General features: G+C 48.9%; 2 protein-coding genes across 2 annotated transcripts in view; both read left to right on the forward strand.

Moving 5' to 3' along the window:
* Positions 1-11,944, forward strand: part of FOXK2 (forkhead box K2) — a 61,935-nt gene extending 49,991 nt beyond the window's left edge. The window contains exons 6-9 of the mRNA XM_063080861.1: positions 135-310; positions 1,413-1,709; positions 1,918-2,130; positions 9,924-11,944. Coding sequence (XP_062936931.1) covers positions 135-310; positions 1,413-1,709; positions 1,918-2,130; positions 9,924-10,120 — 883 coding nt within the window. The 3' untranslated portion in view covers positions 10,121-11,944. The remainder of the gene's footprint in view (positions 1-134; positions 311-1,412; positions 1,710-1,917; positions 2,131-9,923) is intronic.
* Positions 11,945-16,966: 5,022 nt separating this feature from the next.
* On the forward strand, positions 16,967-17,122 carry LOC134364355 (large ribosomal subunit protein eL39-like). The gene has a single exon (XM_063080240.1). It carries the CDS (start codon positions 16,967-16,969, stop codon positions 17,120-17,122), a length of 156 nt encoding a protein of 51 aa, XP_062936310.1.
* Positions 17,123-19,254: the final 2,132 nt, after the last annotated feature.

Below are 19,254 nucleotides of genomic sequence, written 5' to 3' on the forward strand. Positions count from 1 at the left end.
GTGACATTTATGGAACTGAAATCGGCTGGCACAAAGCGAATGACACCCCTTTTGCAGAGTACACTTACTAAAACCACAAACACTTTCTGAGCGCATCACCTGTAAAAATCACCTGTCTCTTTTTGGTGACACAGGAGTGCCCCGGCCTCTCCCAATCATGCTGGAGTGCTGTCTGCTCACTCCAGTGGTGCCCAGACCCCTGAGAGCCTGTCAAGGGAAGGTTCACCGGCCCCCCTGGAGCCTGAGCCCGGTGCCTCACAGCCCAAACTCGCCGTCATCCAGGAAGCCCGGTTTGCCCAGAGTGCACCAGGTGAGACACTCAGGCTGCAGAGGAGCAGCCACAGGAGGTGCAGGAGAGGCCTTCGCTGCTTTGAACCTCGCGCTGATGCTCCTGCAGGGCCTGAGTGTTCTTCTCTAGGCCTTGCAAAGTGTTTTGAAAAGTCAGTGAATGTGCTTTAAATGACGCTGTGTGTAATGCCTGAAATTATTTAATTTATTTATTTATTCATTCATTTATTTTGGTGGCTGGCTGGTATGGGGATCCGAGCCTGAAATAATTTAGAATTAACCTGTTTTTAAGTTAGTTGCTTCATCATTCAAAAACTCATGAAAAAGATCCCCTCCCCGAAAACCCCATAAATTAGACAAACTAGACACTGATTGGAAGCAGGAATGCACTCACTTGGTGAGCGGGTGAACACCTTGCGGTCTGTGCACACGGTCATAGTGTAGAATAAAAATGTGTGCCTGGGGAGTTTTAAAAAATACTCAGTGTGGAAATGTGTCCAGATTAATTCTAAGTCAGCAAAACGTGTGTTTTGATTAGTTGGGATTCCTGGCCACGCTGGCCCAGAGAATCACCCCTGTCCCGGGTGTCTCCCTTTAGCCTAAGCCTCAAAAGCAGAAAAGGCAAGAGTTGGGCGGCCGAGGCTTGTGACAGCCCTCTGTGTGGGTCCTTCCTCGTCCTTCCTCCTGTCAAGAGGTGCAGGTGTTGATCCTGGGCAAGCGTGGCCCTGGTCTTTAGGGCCTGCAGGGGCGGTTCCTTCCTGTGCTGTGTGCTGACATTTACATGAAGAAAGAACTGTGGGAAGGGGCAAGGAGCAGAACTTGCATTTTTAGCACTTAGAGGCAGGAACTAAATGTCCCTGTTGAAGTGCTGCGTTTCTCCTATCATTAGAGATTCTATTGCTGTGAGGTGAGACGAAGCCACTCTGTTTTGTTTTGGGGTTTTTTTAGGAGTAATTTTTTTTTTTTAACATTTCCTTGTACATATTTGTGAGGTACAGTGTGTATAGTGCACTCTGTATTTTAAATTAACATGCATGCGTTGCTAGTAAGTGCTTAGCATGGGGAACTTTGTAGAAAGAGAGGACATGTCAGCCTCGGTCCCGCTTTTGTCCTCCTCTCCACAGGATCACCTCTGTCGAGTCAGCCAGTCCTGATCACCGTCCAGCGGCAGCTACCACAGACAATGAAGCCTGTCACCTACACTGTGGCCACCCCTGTGACCACCTCAACTTCCCAGGCGCCTGTCGTGCAAACGGTCCACGTTGTCCACCAGATACCAGCAGTGTCAGTCACCAGTGTGGCTGGACTGGCCCCAGCAAACACATACACTGTTGCTGGACAAGCCATGGTCACTCAGGCGGCTGTCCTGGCCCCTCCTAAGGCAGAGCCACAAGAGAATGGAGACCATCGAGAAGTGAGAGGTGAGCAGTGCAGGAGTGGCTCTGGCCGCTTTCTGTGCTCTTAGGAATCCGCTTTCTGTGCTTGCTCCTCCGTACCTCATCTCTAACTTGTTACTTAGTTTTCGGGGCATTTTATAGCAGGTCTAATAGCCATTTGGTTGTAAGCCATGAGATTTTGACCAGCGTCTCAGTGGTACTGGTGTCGTTTCTTTCCTTCTTTCAATCTCAGTGAAGGTAGAACCTATCCCCGCGATGAGCCACGCTGCGCTGGGCACCGCTAGCCGCATCATTCAGACGTCACAGACCACTCCTGTGCAGACGGTCACCATAGTACAGCAGGCACCTCTAGGTCAACACCAGCTACCAATAAAAACTGTCACACAAAACGGCACACACGTGGTCCCCATGCCTGCTACTGCAGTCCACGGCCAGGTGAACAATGGTAAGATATGCTCGCTGTGGGTGCCAGCGGCAGCTGTGGGTGCCTGCTTCCCACAAGGTGTCGTTCTGTGTGTCGGTTCCAAGCGTCACAGTTGTAATTTTCTGTCTGAGGAAGGATTTGCATTTCTGAGTTGTAGGAAATCTCACGGTGCTGTGGGCAGACTGGGAAACAGGGTGGGAGTCAGCTGTCCCGGGATTCCCACGGGGGAGCCATTTGAGAAGAGGCGAGGGCTTCTGACCCCTGGAGAGAGAGAACACTTGCCCCGTGTGGATGTCTGGGTGTGAAGCACGCTGAGACCCGGGCAGGAGAGCAGCTGCGTGCTGCCGGGTTGTGCCTGACTTGTGTGCGTGAGCTCCCGGGATGCCCTGACACAGACGCGGGCGCAGGACCTCCTTCCTAGCAGCAGGTATTTGTCTTCACCCTGTGCTGTGTTGGGTGGGGGTCCCGGCCGGCTGTCGAGTCAACTCAGGAGTCCAGCGTTCTTGGAGCTGGTGTTTCTCAGATATGTCTTAGCAGTGGGGCCTGGCCCAGGCATGAGGAGTACCTACTGCCTGGTGTGGCCACATGTGCCACCATGATGCCACGCTGGGCAGTCCTGGCACCTGGAGGACCTCAAGCAGGAGAGCCAGAAGTCACCGACCAGAACTGGCACTCTCTGCCTACGAGGTACTGTCTTTGCAAAGGGTGGGGATCGGGAGACTTGATTGTGTTGACCTTCTCACCTTACTGAATGTTGTGGAATGGAGACTCGTGAGAGCTGCATTAGTCTCTCACAGTGGTTCGTGTCCCCACCCTGCCCCTCCCCAAATGCAGTGGAAGAACAAGGTCCGGAAGCTTTTCTGGGGAGGATGAAGAACCTCCTTTGTCTTTTGTGTCTGGGTAATAAACAGCTAGCACACGCCAGCCTGCAGACACAGGGAGAAATCTGCATTGGCCAGTTTGGAGCACCTTCCACCTCGGCCTCTTAGTTACTTCTGCACCGACTGAGAGCTGGTCAGGTCTTGTGCTTCTGTCCCCGAGTAACTCTGTAGTCGTGGATACTCTAACGTGGGCAGCCTGGTGGCCCTGCAGGTAGCTGGAAGTCGACTGAGGGAGAGGCGGACGTAGATGTCCTGATCTTGGCGTGCTGGAGGCCAGTGGTTCCCAGACTCGGTGTGCGTCAGAGTCACCCGGAGGGTTCGTTAGCTCCTGGGCTGGGCTGCTGCGTTCCACAGCTTCCTGGGAGACAAGTCTGCCGAGAACCACCGTGCAGGTCAGAGACCTTCTGTGTCCACCTTCCCTCAGGAGGCGTTTGAGAAACTGCAACCCTTTCACATATTTAAGTCGGTGTCTGAAATTTTTCATTATAAAGTTAAGCAACGGATTTGATTTTCTGCTACTGAAAATATTGATGTTTTAAAATAAAACTTTTACATACCTACTGTAAATGTACCACTGGACTCTCTAAATGTGGCCGTAACTGAACGCCACTCTCTGTGTAGACACCTGCACAGAAACGTGCATCCCTCCTCCCTGTGCCCCCGCCTCCTCCCCAGACCGCCTGCCAGTCACAGGCTTCATGATTAAATGCCACTTACTGATCAGAGTTATGCTGTGCAACAAAATACAGATATAAATATTAAAGATTTATGTCTGTGAGTAATAGGATTGACTTACCTATTATTACTGCAGAATTGATCAAAACCCAGAATTAAAACTCTACCACAGAAGGGCCGGCCCGTGGCTCACTCGGGAGAGTGTGGTACTGACCAACAACAAGGCCACGGGTTCGGATCCCATATAGGGATGGCCGGTTAGCTCACTGGCTGAGCGTGGTGCTGACAACACCAAGTCAAGGTTAAGATCCCCTTACCGGTCATCTTTAAAAAAAAACACACAAAAAAACTCTACCAAAGATACATTCTTTAATCTATCACAGCTTTAAAGGAAACCACCTAATCAGTTCTGCATTCACTGACGGTTCCCGCTGGCAGCCGCAGGCACCCATGTCAGCGCGGGGAGACCCTGTTCCCACCCGGGAAGAGGAGGGAGGGGGAAGGACTGAACCTCCTCCCAGGTCCAGGCCACTGTCAGTCCGTGAGCTTTTCACAAAACTATCTGTTTATTTTTCTTCCTCACTACCATAATGAGAAACAAAAACTATTTTAAATGACCTGTTAGTGGGAAATCCGATTGGTTCTCCTTCAATTTGGTTGAAATCTTTGACTTAGAAACTGCTTGGCTTGAAAAAGAATGAAATCCCGTCATTTGCGGCAGTGTGGAAGAGGCTGGGGGCGTCGTGTTAAGTGAAGTGAGCCGGGCACAGAAGGACACGTCCTGCACGTTCTCCCTGAGTGTGGGAGCCAGAAAAGCCGCGCCGCACACGGAGAGAGTAAAATGTGGTTACCAGAGGGCGGGGGCTGGTTACTGGACACAAAATTACTCACCAGCCTCTGAGTGGCTCACTTTTTCAGTTGTCTGTGGCTCCTTGCTCCTGTGTGGGTCCATCAAGAACACTGCCATTGGACTTGCTGGCCTGAGGGCCACCAAAAAACCCTCTTCTCCCCTGCAGCCTCCAAGCAACTTCATAAGAAGGGCACAGCAGTGGCTTTTGCCAGTTCTTGCTCCGTGCGCCCACCAGTCCCAGCCTTGAAGTAGCCAGGATCCAAAATGGTGGCAGCAGTCCTTTCTCTCACCGTGGCTTCTCCTGCCTTCATGAACTCCATAGGTCTCTCCTCCTCTTCCCCTGAGCTCCAGCGGCCCCAGCTTGGCTGTCGTTGCTTTTTAATAGTTATAATCTGGGTGATTGTGGGAGAGTGACACTGGGGACTGTCTATTCTGTCATCTTCACTGGAAGTCCACTAGCTGGTCTTGAGGCATCTCCACGCCAAGCTGGGGTGTCTGTCTCAGCTGTGGACCATAGCAGTTTTGTGGGTAAAAGTGAAACAGCTCTGTCCCCACACCTGGCTCAGGCCCTTGTTCTTAAAAGGGACACAGTAGTTGCTTCTTGAAGGAAGGGAGGAAGGGAGTCAGGATCTCCACACTGACCAGAACCCGGCCCTCGGTCTCTTGTGTGCTCTGCACCGTGCTTTCTGCCCAGAGTCACCCCTACCATCCTTCCTACAGTCAGCATAGCGGTTTTCTTCCGGGTGGAGGTGACAGCTCACTGGACGGCTGGATGCTGCACTCTTGCAGGTCTCATGTTTGGGAGAACACTGGCCTTCAAAGCCCCCTGGGCCCTGACCACACCACAGAGGATGCTCTTGTCCCTGAGTTGGCACGGGACAGGATGTCAGGTGAACCACACCGAGGCTGAGGCTTCTAGTCCCGTTGCTCAGGATCTGGCAGCAGAGAGGCTGGGTTCAAAAAGGTTCCACTGCGCAGAATTGTGTGAGATTTGACATTGCGACCCTGTGTTGTCTTGTGAGCATATAAAATGACAGTGGTGCCCATGGCACCTGTGAGTCATTGCAGCAGAGGAGCAGCTGCCACCACAGCTCGCCCAGAGCAGACACGGAGCGCGAGGCCTCGCAGCAGGGCCTCTCTGAGCAAGCTGGCCGCCGCAGCTCCCTGCCCTACTGTCGGAACGCCCCCCGCAGGCGGGACGGCAGCTGCCCTCGCATCTGGAAGCTGCCTTCAGCCCCTGCTATCTCAGCAGACAGTCTTCTCTGCTTCCTGCAGGTCTCAGGGGTATGCTGCCTGCAGTAACCATCCAGCCCCCAAAGCAACCGGGAGGGTTGCTTTGTCAGGTGGCTTCATTTATGACACAGGCTGCCTTCAAGGTGGAAATTGGCCAATATCAAGTGCTCTAGCTACTTCAGCTTGAAGCTCCCAGAACTGGCCTAGGGAGGACTTCTGCGCAGGGGCGGCTGAGAGCATGAGTGCTCAGCAGGGCCTGCTCTCCAGAACAGCCGTCCACACCGCCCAAACAAGGGCGCTGGAGGCGGGAAGGCCTGTCGTGTACGTCTGGAGAACAGAGTAAGTGGACGGCAGAACCCTGTACCTGATTGCTCCACCAAAGGAACAGGAAAGGAAGCCAACAGCGTCTTTGACCATTCTGGAGACATACATGGTATAAAGTGATGCAGGATAATCACAGGGTCCAGGGTCGCAGGGGCAGGACCATATGCTTACTTATCTTGATCTGGTACAGATGTGTAAGTAAGTAGGTCAGCTCTCCTCATTAGAGTCTTTCTTTTCTCAACGGGTACTATGGCAGTATCACAGGTGAGTGGCCTTTTTTTTTTTTTTGTCTTTTTCGTGACCGGCACTCAGCCAGTGAGTGCACCAGCCATTCCTATATAGGATCCGAACCCGCGGCGGGAGCGTCGCTGCGCTCCCAGCGCCCCACTCTCCCAAGTGCGCCATGGGCTCGGCCCGAGTGGCCTTTCTTTATTGTGCCCTAATCACAGGTTTTGTTCCTTGCATCTGAGCTAGAGGAGATATTGTTGTACCTGTGGCCAAGGGGTCAGTCCCTTTTATTGAACCTGCATCAGTTTTTCCCAGGGTCCACTGATAGTGGATCTAGTTTCTGCATTTGGTGTGTTTTCCCACCACTTTCCCTGGGCCCCTTTCCTCTCAGAAGGCCGGTATGCACCGGCTCAGATCGTGGTGTCCTTAGTTTATGCAGCGGGCCCTGTCCAGACATGTACAGGAGTCAGGAAGGGGCAGGCCTGTTTCCCCAACAGAGGACCTATTTTCCCAGGAATGTGGAAGGAGGAAAAACAGGAAGAAGGTTGTTCAGAGAAACCTACAACGTGGATGTTTTTCTGAGTTGGGATAAAAGAAGAAAGGTCAGTCAAAATTGCAGAATTACTTCCTGCACCTGTGGCCCACTGTGGGGGCCCTGTGCCTCCCCTTAAGAGCCAGGGGAGGCCACCATCCATGCAGCAGTCAGTGAGTGCCGCACGCCTGGGGCCATGGACTGCAACAGTGCATCTGCCCTGGAGCACCGAGGGGTGTGGCTGGCTTCCTCAGGTTGGGTTGAAAAAGCACTTGGTTTACAGCACCCTGCAGTTCAGTCCTCGTTTGGCCTTTTAGTAGCCTGACTTTTTTTTTTTACTTGTTTTCTTCCAAGTTGCAGGACAACCACTTGCCAACCTGGTCCCTCCACTCTTGGACCTGTTCTCTTACCCAGGTTCTCAGCGGCTCCTGTTCTTCCTCATTCCTGCTTCCCTCGCTGTGTTCTCTCTGTTCGGTTTAGTGGACCTGGGGTACCCCTCATCGGGTGCCGGGGCACCCTTGTCAAAGTTATGTGTCCGAACACACACGTGGTCTGTTTCTAGATGCTCTTTCCGGTCCATGGGTCTGGGTACCGTCTGTATGACGAGCCTTGCTCTCTTGATCGCTGTGGCTTTGCAAAACGTCTTCAACTCAGGATCTGTCAATCCTCCAACTCTGTTCTTTTTAAAAATTGTTTTGGCCGTTCTAGGTCCTTCGCATTATCGTGTGACTTAGAATTCCCACACAGAGGCCTGCTGGCATCTTCCTCGGGATGGTGTTGAATCTAGAGATGAGTATGGGGCGAGCTGGCAGCTTCCCTTCCTCTGCCCTCAGCGTGGCCCATGATTGCGTGTGTCATTCTGCACGCTCTGCCCTGTCTGGTCTCAGGGGACGAGATCCTTGCAGCCCCTAGAGTTGCACACTCGTCGCACTTAAAGCTGTGTGCCGCATGCAGAGCGCAGCTGTTGGCCAGCTGAGCCGGCAGCTGCTTCCACCTGCAGCCTAGTCACGTTGCTGTGGGCCGGGCCTGGGTGACAGTCCGCGGGAGCCCGCGCGCTGCAGATGGGCCACTGCAGGCCCGCGGCGCCTTGCCTGCCCCGACCCCCTGCGCACAGCTCGCGGGTCTGCTGGCTGCCCTGCGCGGTCCCAGCGTGGTCAGCAGGACTGCGGTGTGCACCGCAGCGCCCCGCGGGCCTGCACCTGCTGGGGCGCGCTCCCTCCAGCCTGCGCCGTGTGCCTGCGTGCGTGTGTGTCCGCGTGCCTGCGTCCCTGCTTGTGTGTCTGTGCGTGCGTGTCTGTGTGCCTGCGTGCGTGCTTATGTGTCTGTGCGTGCCTGCGTGCGTGCTTATGTGTCTGTGCGAGCCTGCGTGCGTGCTTGTGTCTGTGCCTGCGTGCGTGCTTATGTTTCTGTGTGCCTGCGTGCGTGCCTGCGTGCGTGCTTATGTGTCTGTGTGCCTGCGTGCGTGCTTATGCGTCTGTGTGCCTGCGTACGTTCCTGCGTGTGTGCTTATGTGTCTGTGTGCCTTCGTGCGTGCCTGCGTGCGTGCTTATGTGTCTGTGCGTGCGTGCTTGCGTGCGTGCTTGCGTGCGTGTTTGTGTGTCTGTGCCTGCGTGCATGCTTGTGTGTCTGTGTGCCTGCGTACGTTCCTGCGTGCGTGCCTGCGTACACGCGTGCCTGCCTCTGCGCACGCGCTCCCTCCCTTCTTCCCTCCCTCCCGTCTGGGGCACGCGGTGCTGGGCTACGTGTCGGGTGGGTGGGCGTGTGGAGGTCCCCGAGTCCTCTGTCCGGCGTCTCTGCGGCTCAGCGTCTCGGATGAGCAGCGACACGTCGCCCACAGCCTGCCTCGCTCGCCCCTGGGGGCAGAGGAGACATCCAACCTGGTTGCGTCCCGTGTCAGGTGCCCGCGAGCCCCGGGGTAGTGGCCCCGGCGGCCCCGTCCTTCCTCCCCCCGGGTGACCCTCCCGTGGGCGGACGCTTGCTGCTGCGGGTGCTCTGCGTAGGGACGAGGGGCTGAGCCTGGGCCGGTGCTGGGGACTTGGGCCGCAGTCCCCTTGGACGGCCGCCCCGCATCTGTGCCTCTGCCCCGGAGTGTCCACAGCAGCTCGGACAGGGGACTGCCCGAGGTGATGTGCCGATTCCCGCAGGAGCAGGGTCCCAAGGTCGCCCGTGAGCAGGCAGGCCACGCTCGTGTGCCCGCAGCCTACACAGGGGCCCCGAAGACGCTGCTGGCCCAGCTGTGGCCACGGAGTTTGAAGCCCGCAGGGCAGGCAGGAGGTGCAGGAGGCGTCGGTGTCGCAGCTGGAGGGCCCCTGGAGGCGGAGTCTTCCCTCCTCGGGGACGTCAGTGTTCTCTCTCGGTCCTTCAACTTATTGGATGAGGCCCACCCGGTTATGGCGGATAGGCCGCTTTATTCAGGGTTTATCGATTTAAATGTCAGTCTCATCCAAAAATGCCTTGCAAAAATGCCCACAGTAACATTTGACCAAATACGTGGGTGCTGTGGCTTAGCCAGTTTGACACGTAACGTCACCCAGCACAGCTTGGTTGGAAATTTGGCCTTTAAAGTTAACCAAGCCCGTCAGCCGCGGCCGTCCAAACACGCTCTTATTTGAGGGTTGCTGTACCCGCCTCCGTGGGCGGACCCGGCAGCGCGCAGGTGAGCAGCGCCTCCCTTCCTGTGTGTGGAACTCCCTTCCTGTGTGTGGAAATGATCCGGGGACATTTGACGTGGGTGGGTGGCGAGAGGTGCCTGCACGGGAGAGACCAAGGGCAGCCGCGCTCACCGTGACAGCAGAGCTGTCCCCTGTCTCCCATCTGCTGCTGACCTCTGGGCCTCAGTTTCCCAGCAGTCTTGTCAAACTAGCTTTCTGTGTGAAGTAACAAAAATGATGCCAGTCGCTAATCAGGCAGGTAACTTGCTGCAGCCTTTCCTGGTCCCCAAGGGCCCAGTCCCAGTTCCTGTGCCCTTTTCCACTGCAGGCCAGTCCCTAGGGTCTCCGGGGAGCATAGTGGGCCTGGGAGCGCCGGGTGGGCCCGACAGAGTCCAGGGCTTATCTGAGAGCGTGGGTTCTGACTTGCTGTCCTCTTTCAGCAGCGGCAAGTCCTTTACACATGCTGGCCACCCATGCATCGGCGTCAGCGTCCCTGCCCACAAAGCGTCAGAACGGTGACCAGTCAGAGCAGCCAGAGCTGAAGCGGGTCAAGACAGAAGATGGTGAAAGCATCGTCATCGCCCTGAGTGTGGACACTCCTCCAGCAGCAGGGAGGGAAAAGGGCGTCCAGAACTAGCGATGGGCAGAGCTTTCCTCACTTAAAAACATCAACTTTGTGGTGCCAAAAGGAGACATTGCCTCTCACCGATCCTCAGAGTGTGTCCTCTCTTCGGTGGGTAAAGGGCCCTGCGGTTGGACTTCATCTCTCAGCACTGAAAACACAAAACCCAGGTGGCCTTAAAACTCCTTAATTTAAAGACAAAAGTCACACTTGAACAAAAACCACACACAGCAAAACCTGGTTCCAGAGACAGCATCTCCCCTGCCGAGCACTCGCCGGCTGCCGCCTTTAGGCTGAGCTTTTTAACTGCGAGCAGAAATTCATGGTCCTTCCTCGAGGACTGAGCATCTCCATCTGAGGATAGCGTGGCCAGCACCTGGTGCAAGCGGAGCCCCCGGGACTGGGCCTCCTGGAGGGGACAGGGCAGGAGCCGCCCTGGCTTCCCCACGGGACCCGCTGGCTGGCAGTGGGAGGCAAGACAGTATTTCGTTGTACACATGTGGATTTAGAATATTTTGAGGTGTACTTTCTTTACAGAATGATGGGGTCTTTGACATTTCACATCACTCCATTTCTACTCTGGAAATTTTGGAATCACACAGGACCTTTCATGTGGATTTCATTTGGGGAGAAGAAACAACCTAGTTTTGTTCGTTTTTGTTGTTTGTTTTCAGCCTACGGAATGATTTGCTTTTGTCTGTCCTGTTAAAGTTTAGATGGAGCTACTTTATGATATCTGCACATTTTCCATAGAGCAGTTGCCTGATAAATTGAATCCACCTCCATTTCAGTGTGTAGGGTGGACGGTGGACGGTGGACACCGCGGCTGCATGTACCGTGAGAATCCGGGGACGAGCCGGGGACGGGAGAGAACTGCTGGGGCTCATCCGACTGCACTTACCTGTTCTCTTTCTTGCTATTTTTTGTTGTTTGTTTCCTTGTGTTGACTTTGTCCCTGGCATAATTTCGACTCTAAGTAAAACAAGTCTCCTAAGTATTGTGTATGTTTAAAACAACAGAGCTATTACTACATTTGGGAAAAAAGATTCAGTCTTATCACACATCCTTTCAAACAAAGATCTCTCCATGGTATGTTCGACTTTACAGGTGTCATCACCGGCTCTCAGCGCTGTCCGACCCGCTGTCTGCACAGTGATGCTGAAGTTGCCCGGTCCTGGCAGGAGCAGCTGCGGGGAGCGTTAGCTGCATGTTAGCATGAGGCTCTTGGAAGCAGCGCCCTGCGGTTAAGCACTGGAAACATCTAGGTCGTTTTCTGATTTGCAATAGGAAATTCCTCTGACTTTCAGAACTGAATCCAACAGTAAGGCTGGTTTCTCTTCTACAGAGAAGTGAAAGTGGGGGGAAAGGAAACAAAGGTGAGAGTAGACGTGGGAGGCCCTGCACAGCCTCAGCCCAGGCTCCGCGGGAAGAAGGCACTCGCCTCTCCAGAGTGTCGGGGTGGGGCCAAGCAGCAGTGCAAATAGAAGGAGGGCGCTAGCCTTATTGTGAATTTTTTAATGTCATCATCATAACGTTATTTATTTAAATGTAGTTATTTTGGTATTTAATTTTTTTTAAAGAGAGGAAAAAATACCTGTATTTTCCTGGTAGAATGAAATGGCTCAGAATGGTATATTTAGGCAATTTAAAAACATTTATTATTTACATAAAGACCAAATATGATAAATCTGTTCTAAGTATTGTGTGTCAATCCACAGTATGGCGCTGTCACAATGTTACTGCAGATAATGCATATTAAAAATTATGAAATTACTGCAAACTAGCTGGATTTATAACTCAGCCATTTAAAAAATAAAAGTGAATCCATCATGTGAATGAGACCGTGTGTGTGACAGGAGCGAAATCTGCCTTACAGCTGAAGCACCCTGAACGGATACAGCACGTCGGTGCAGCGACCTGCCTATTCCAAGCACTTAACAGATACTTTGCAATGTATATTTTTGTCTTCTCACTCAGAAGGTTTGCAGTTTGCAAAATAATACAGATTGTGCTGCATTGTGTGCATGGCATCAGGTCACTCCACAGAGTAGGTCCGGATCTACCGGTCACAGCTAACATGTCCTCTGACAGCAGCCGGCCCTCAAGCTCTGGGTCGTGTAGTCAGGTGGTTGGCTTGCGCGACACTAAGCAGGTACTTGTGGAGATGTTTGTGCAGAAGTGCATGTTGCCATCCAGAAAGGCCCAGATAGATTTTTCCTACATAAGCTCAGTCCATAAACTGGTTACTTCTGAGCCTAAAACACAGATTTTATGGTCTGAAGGGGCTTCTGTTGGGGTCATAGGTTAAGAAGAATGCCCAACTCTCCAATGTTAAGGCAGAAGGATTCTTTTTCTTTCTGTTGTAAGGCAGCATTCTCTGCCTTGACTCCAGGCTGCAGTGTACCTTGTCAGATGCGAGGCACACTCTCCTCTCTGCTGTGTTCACTTTGCATCTTCATGGGCACATAAGAAGTGAAGAATACCAAGGAGCGGGCAGAAACACAACCGTGGATTAGCCAACTACCGTACCCCGGGTTTTCTTTCCAGTCTTTATGGCGCTGTTTTTAATTTTGAGTTTAGCTCTGAACTCCCAAGAGCCCTCAACACACCAGGGGTCGCTGAGCTTCTGTCACTGTTGTCCCAGCTCGTGCCTGGTGCTCCCTAGGCCCAAGGTTGGTGTCCCATCTCCCACACTTGCAGGTGCATTGCTCGGAACTCCCAGCTGTCCACTGTGGTTCCTGTGTCAACCTTTGCCAAACTTCTGAAGCTCCTCAGGGACTAGAAACTTAACTCCAGCTGCTTCGCCCTGAACCAAAACGAGAATACATAAGGGAAACCAGCATATGACCGAACTCACAGTACATTCCAGAGTGTATGTGGCATGACTTTGAGCCGATGTTGCTCTCCCTTCAGCGTAGTCAGCTCACAGACAGTTGAGCTCCTTAAATATTCCACCTACTTCCGTCATCGTCCTCCACTAGAGTGACAGAGTAGTCGGTAGTCGTGGTCAGAAGTGGGGTTGGGGGCAATGTCAGGACTTGGGATTTCTGTGCCACATGACACAAGATTAAGTGACAATCTTGAAGTCCTAACTTCCACCAGTCTATAAAGTATAGTGGTGATTTGTGTGCAAAGATTTGAAATTTTTAAAAAGTACCAAGTTCCTGAAATTCAATAAAATATTTTTGTTAATTTTAATTGAATACAGAGTATCATTGATTGTCATTTTGATAAAGATATTTCTTTTTTGCTTTTTAACTTTATGCTCTTTTCTGAGCACACCAAAGACCTAGAGGACTGGAGAGAATTTACCAAGGAGCTGCCCTGATTACTGGTAGTGCAGGCACAACCAGCAGAAAAGGGTAGTGGGTGTTTGCATGTGACAAAGGCATGGAGCTCGGGCAGTGGGAGCAAAGTCCTGTTTATTTTATCTAGGGCATTGAAGTTTAAAAAATTGTTTTGAGGTTGTGGTCGTCACCACCGTTTCTTCTGCAGACTTGCCCTTCAACTTAGGATCAAGAGCATTGCAGACAACGTGAGATGCATCCTCCCAGCAGAGAGAAAAGATCTTTTCTGAAGAGGTACATGGGTGTTCAGATTCCCAGACTGTAACACTTTGATCTTCCAGGTACTGGAACAATCTGTGGTATAGATTCCTGATTGTCCTGAAGCATTATCAATACTAAACCTAGGCTAGTAGAGGGAAGAAGCAGTCCTGAAAATAATGACACAAAGGCCCCTTTGGCAGCTAAATGAACCTAAGATTTAGTGTTCGAGGATGCAGAGTTCATAATGGGAGTGTTTTCTTCCCTACACTGATGCTCTAATTTAAGAACAATTCATATTATCATAAAAGAATTAAATGTTCATCATACACCAAGCTGATCTCACAAAAGGAAGCAGTCATTCATAATTTGTTTTTGTCAGATCTGTTTTCCACATCACCTTAGGTGCTTTGAAATGTGTTACACTTTAAACTTCTGCTTCTGTCTCAGGAAATGCTGGTTTGGTTTTTTTTGTTGTTTTGTTTTGTTTTTAAAGGTGACCGGTAAGGGGATCTCAACCCTTGACTTGGTGGTGTCAGCACCACGCTCTCCCAAGTGAGCTAACTGGCCGTCCCTATATAGGGATCCAAACCCTCGGCCTTGGTATTATCAGCACTGCACTCTCCCGAGTGAGCCACAGGCCGGCCCCAAAGCTAATTCATTAGGTTCATGTATTAGTCCGTTTTGTGTTGCTGTAACAGAAATCCCTGAGACTGGGTAATTTATAAGGAAAAAAGGTTTATTCGGCTTATAATTCTAGGACAGCTGCATCTGGCATGGGCCTCAGGCTGCTTCTACTCACGGCGGAAAGTGGCAGGCAGCCGGCAGGTACAAGCAGATCACATGGTGAGAGGAAGCAAGAGAGAGAAAGCAAGAGAGACAGACAGAAGGTGCCAGGGTCTTTTAAACAACCAGCTGTTGTGGGAACTAATAGAGCAAGAACTCACTACCATCACCCCCAGGGAAAGCATTAATCCATTCATGAGGGATCCGCCCCCATGACTCAGTTTCCAACACTGCCACATTGGGGATCAAATTTCCACATGAATTTTGGAGGGACAACTGAGTCAAAGAGGAGGAAACCACTGTCCCAGAGGATAACCGAGCTTATCCAAGGAAAGGAGATATTGAAGGGAGAAGGTGTTCAGGTACAGGACAGTTGATAACTCCGGTAAGGGGTCTTTAATGCAGTGAACAGCTCTGTTGATTATTGCAGGGAGGTCCAACGTATAGGGCCACACTACACGGAAGACATCAGGGTGCACCCTGAGCCTGCATGCAGTCACCACATACTAAGTTCAGGCCCAAATATAAGGAGATACAAGAAACCCCACAGCATATAATTTCAGCTTTACCCCATTTACCAGAATTTACTGTAGGTTGCTATAGACATACTGTGCTAGATAAGCATACCCCACCTTGCTCCCCTTTTGTGCTCATGTCTACCGCAGTACAAAATTAGAACTTAAAGTGGGCCTCCGGTGACCTCAGAAAAGACGAGTAAGCCTGTGACTGCAGATTTCCTGCTGTTAGAAATGCCCTCCACAGGTCCCAGTGGGCTCCACCCTCTCCCTCCCAGTGGTTACGACTAACAACCATTGGCAGAGTAAATAAAGCAACTATCTCAGTCCTATGGGAAGTGTATAAATAAATAATAGCAGGCAGATTGGGGCAGAGAGCTTAAAGCTGGAAGGACAACCGATGCAGTGGTGAGTTTCCTGGAATTTTTCTGCTTTCCTGTTGCCTGGCCTAAACTAGGACAGCTTGAATATCAGGATTGCAGATGAGGAATGAATATTAAAGTACCCAAGAGAACCCCTCCCCCTTCACGTTCTGGGCAGAGTACTGGGAGAGGGGCTCCCATGGGGCAGAGAGAGAGGTAGGAAACCATGCACTACACTCCTGCAAGCAAAAGCCCTGCAGACCCTGAGGACTTGGAGAAAATCCTTTACAAGACAAAATGGGAAATGGGGTGCTCGTAGTCCAAAGAGGGTTGGGGAACCCCTGTTACTTGTTTTTCTCTCAGGGAGGCTAAAAAAATGAGCATTTTGGCCAAAGGACAAAAAGAAGGGTGCCCAAGAGACAGGAAGTATGGGGGAGAGCAAATAGGAAGTTAGATCAAGAGATCCCCTAAAGCTGTATGAGACATCCTGGGTTCGTCCCTGAGCTACACAGGCATGGGACTGATCTGAGGAAGCATAGCAAATGCTTTATGAGCTGAACTACTGTACAGCCTGGCCTGGGTGGTGCACACAAGGCATAGACCTGAAGAGCACTGCAGTGGCTTAGAAAACTACACTGACACTAGAATCATAGCTACAGAAGGCAGGTTGGCAAGTGCAGTCCAAATATAACCAGATTATTTGCCTGCTAAAACAAAAATATCACCATTCTCCAGAGAATTTTAATAGGACTCAAGACTTTTGTTTTGTTTTTGTGGCTGGTCTGTATGGGGATCTGAACCCTTGACCTTGATGTTATAACTCAAGAGTTTTATAGTATGCAAGATGTCCAGGATACAATCCAGAACTATTCAACATACAAAAAGCCAGAAAAATCTCAACCCTAAAGGAGAAAGACAACAGATATTAACTCCGACATGACTCAAGTGTTGGAAATATTAGAAAAAGATATTACAGATGGAACATTTATTATAACCATGCTCCATAAAGTAAAGGCAAGTGCTTTTGAAGCAAACCAAAAATTATAGAACTTAAAAGTAACTGAAGTAAAAAATTCAGTGGATGGATAGAATAACATTTGGAAATAAAAGTGAGCCAAGCCTCAGGGACTTGTGGGACAATAGCAAAAGGTCTAATATATGTGTTACTGGGTACCCAGCAAAAGGAGAAAGACTGGTGTAAAAAAATTTTTTTTAAGAAATGATATTTAAATATTTAAACATTTTAAAGACATAAATTTTAAGATTCACAAAGCTCAGTGAACTCCAAATAGGGAAAACTAAAAGCAAACCATGTCAAGACACATAAACGACAGAAAAGTGAAAAGATTTTTTATCTTGAAAGCAGCCAAACAAAATTGACCTATATACAAACAGGGTAACAACAATTTCAAAAACTACAAATTTCTCTTCAGAAACGAAGGAGGCCAGATGACTGGAAAAATTTCAATGGGCTGAAAGAAAATTGTCAGTCTAGAATACTATATTCATTGAAAATATCAGGAATATAGTCAAAATAAAGATGATCTTAGATGAAGAAAAACCAAGAATTCTTCACCAGTAAAACTGGTCAAAAAGAAATAGCAGAACCTTTCTCTGCTATCGTGGTGTGTGTGGTGGCCTCCCTTCCTCACCATGTCTTCTCGCAAGAATTTCAGGATCAAGCAATTCCTGGCCAAGAAACAAAAGCAAAATCAGCCCATTCCCCAGTGGATTCGGATGAAAACTGGTAATAAAATCAGGTACAACTCCAAGAGGAGACATTGGAGGAGAACCAAGCTGGGTCTATAAAGAATTACACATGAGATGGCACACATATTTACCAATTGGTCAATGTCACTGTCATCTTACCATATCAAGCTGAAAATCTGGACATTTGTTCATGTTTTATTGGGGAAATTTTTTTTTCTATGCTCTGCACAAGAAGATTGATTCCATAATAAGTATGTGAAAACTTTTGTTTGGAAAAAAAAAAAAAGAAAAGAAATGCTAAAGGAAGTTCTTCAGGCAAAAAGCAAGACAGAAACTTGGAACTTCAGGAATGAAGAAAAAGAGCAACAGAAATGATAGATATCTGGGTAGATATAATAAAGTAATTTTCCCTCTTAAGTTCTTTAAAATACATGTGACTTCTTTAAAGCAAAAATTATAACTTGTCTTTCAGGGTTTTAAAGAGTATGTAAATGTAACGTATCGTCAAAATTACAATATAAAGGAGGAAGCAAAGGTTTATAGGGTCTGCATTTTGCTTGAAGTGGTAAAACTAACTGAAGTAGACTGTGAAAAGTTAGCTTTGTATATTGTAGACTCTAGTGCAGTCACTAATAATACATAACAAAGATAAAGTTAAAAAGGCAATAGGTAAATTAAAATGAAATGCTAAAAAAATTTTCAAATAATACAATAGAAGGCAGGAAAAGGAAACCAAAGGGAATGGGGGGAGGAAACAAGTAAAAAACAATAACATGGTAGAAACTTTTCAATAATTACATTAAATATAAATGGTCTAAACACATCAATTTAAAAGAGATGACCAGATTGGATCAAAAATAAGACCCAAGATATACAAGCATACTTCAAAAAGTTCATGGAAAAGTGGAATTGAAAGGTAATGCAAATTTTTCCATGAACTATTTGAAGACTCCCCATATCATGCAAACACATCAAAAGAAAGCCATAGAAGCTATGTTAATATCAGACAAAGCAGACTTCAGAATAAGAAAAATTACCAGGGATAAAGAAGGACATTACATAATGACATAGGACCAGCTCACAAAGAAAACATAATAGTCCTAATGTTTAAGCACCTAACACCAGAGCCTCAAAATAAATGAAACAAAAACTGACAGAAATAAAAGGAGAAATAGATAAATCCACATTACATTTGGATACCTCAACATTCCTGCCTAGGTAATTGATAAAAACAAGTAGACAAAGTCAGCGAGCCTATAAAACCACCAAGCAACATCATCAATTGACCTGGCCTGTCATTAACGAAGCACTCTCTCTTACCCAGCAACAGCAGAATACAGATTCTTTTCAAGTGTACATGGAACATTCACTAATATAGACTAAATTCTAGGTCATAAAACAAATCTTACGAGTTTGGAAGAATTAAAATCATATATAGTATATTATCTGACAATAAGAGAATAAAACCGGAAGTCAATAACAAAGATTTTTTTTTTCTTGTTTTTTTTTGACCGGTAAGGGGATCGCAACCCTCAGCACGGTGTGGTCTGCAGCACGCTCAGCCAGTGAGCACACCAGCCATCACCATATAGGGATCCAAATCCACAGCCTTAGTGCTACCAGCGCCACACTCCCCTGAGTGAGCCACGGGGCCGGCCCAATAACAAAGATATTTTTTAAACAATCAAATGTTTGGAAATTACACAACACTTTTCAAAATAACCCATGATTCAAAGAGGAGGTCTTAGGCTGGCTGGTTATCTCAGCTGGTTAGAGAGTGGTGCTGTTAACACTAAGGTTCAGGGCTCAATCCATGTGCTGGCCAGCCACAAAAAAAAAAAGAAAAGAAACAGGAGGACATCTCAAGGTGAACTAGAAGATAATTGTAACAGTGAAACTGAAAATAGACCAAATTTGTGAAATGCAGCTACAATAGTGTCTATATGGAATTTTATAGCACTAAATGATCCTAAATTAGAAAAGAAAGGTCTAAAATCAATCATCTAAGTTTCCACTTTAAACTAGAAAAGAGCAAACTAAATCCAAAGCAAGCAGTCAATAAAACTGAAGAAAATAAAATTGAAAGGAAAAATCAGTTAAAGTTGATTCTTTGAAAAACCAGTAAATCTCTAGCCAGAAAGAGCAAGATAAAAGAGGACACAAATTATCATAAGTGACAGAGGGGATGTAATGACAGATCCCATTGTTCTGATAGCACCTTATTCATCCTG

Source organism: Cynocephalus volans, chromosome 16, assembly GCF_027409185.1.
Source record: "Cynocephalus volans isolate mCynVol1 chromosome 16, mCynVol1.pri, whole genome shotgun sequence".
In the NCBI taxonomy this organism is placed as follows: Eukaryota; Metazoa; Chordata; class Mammalia; order Dermoptera; family Cynocephalidae; genus Cynocephalus; species Cynocephalus volans.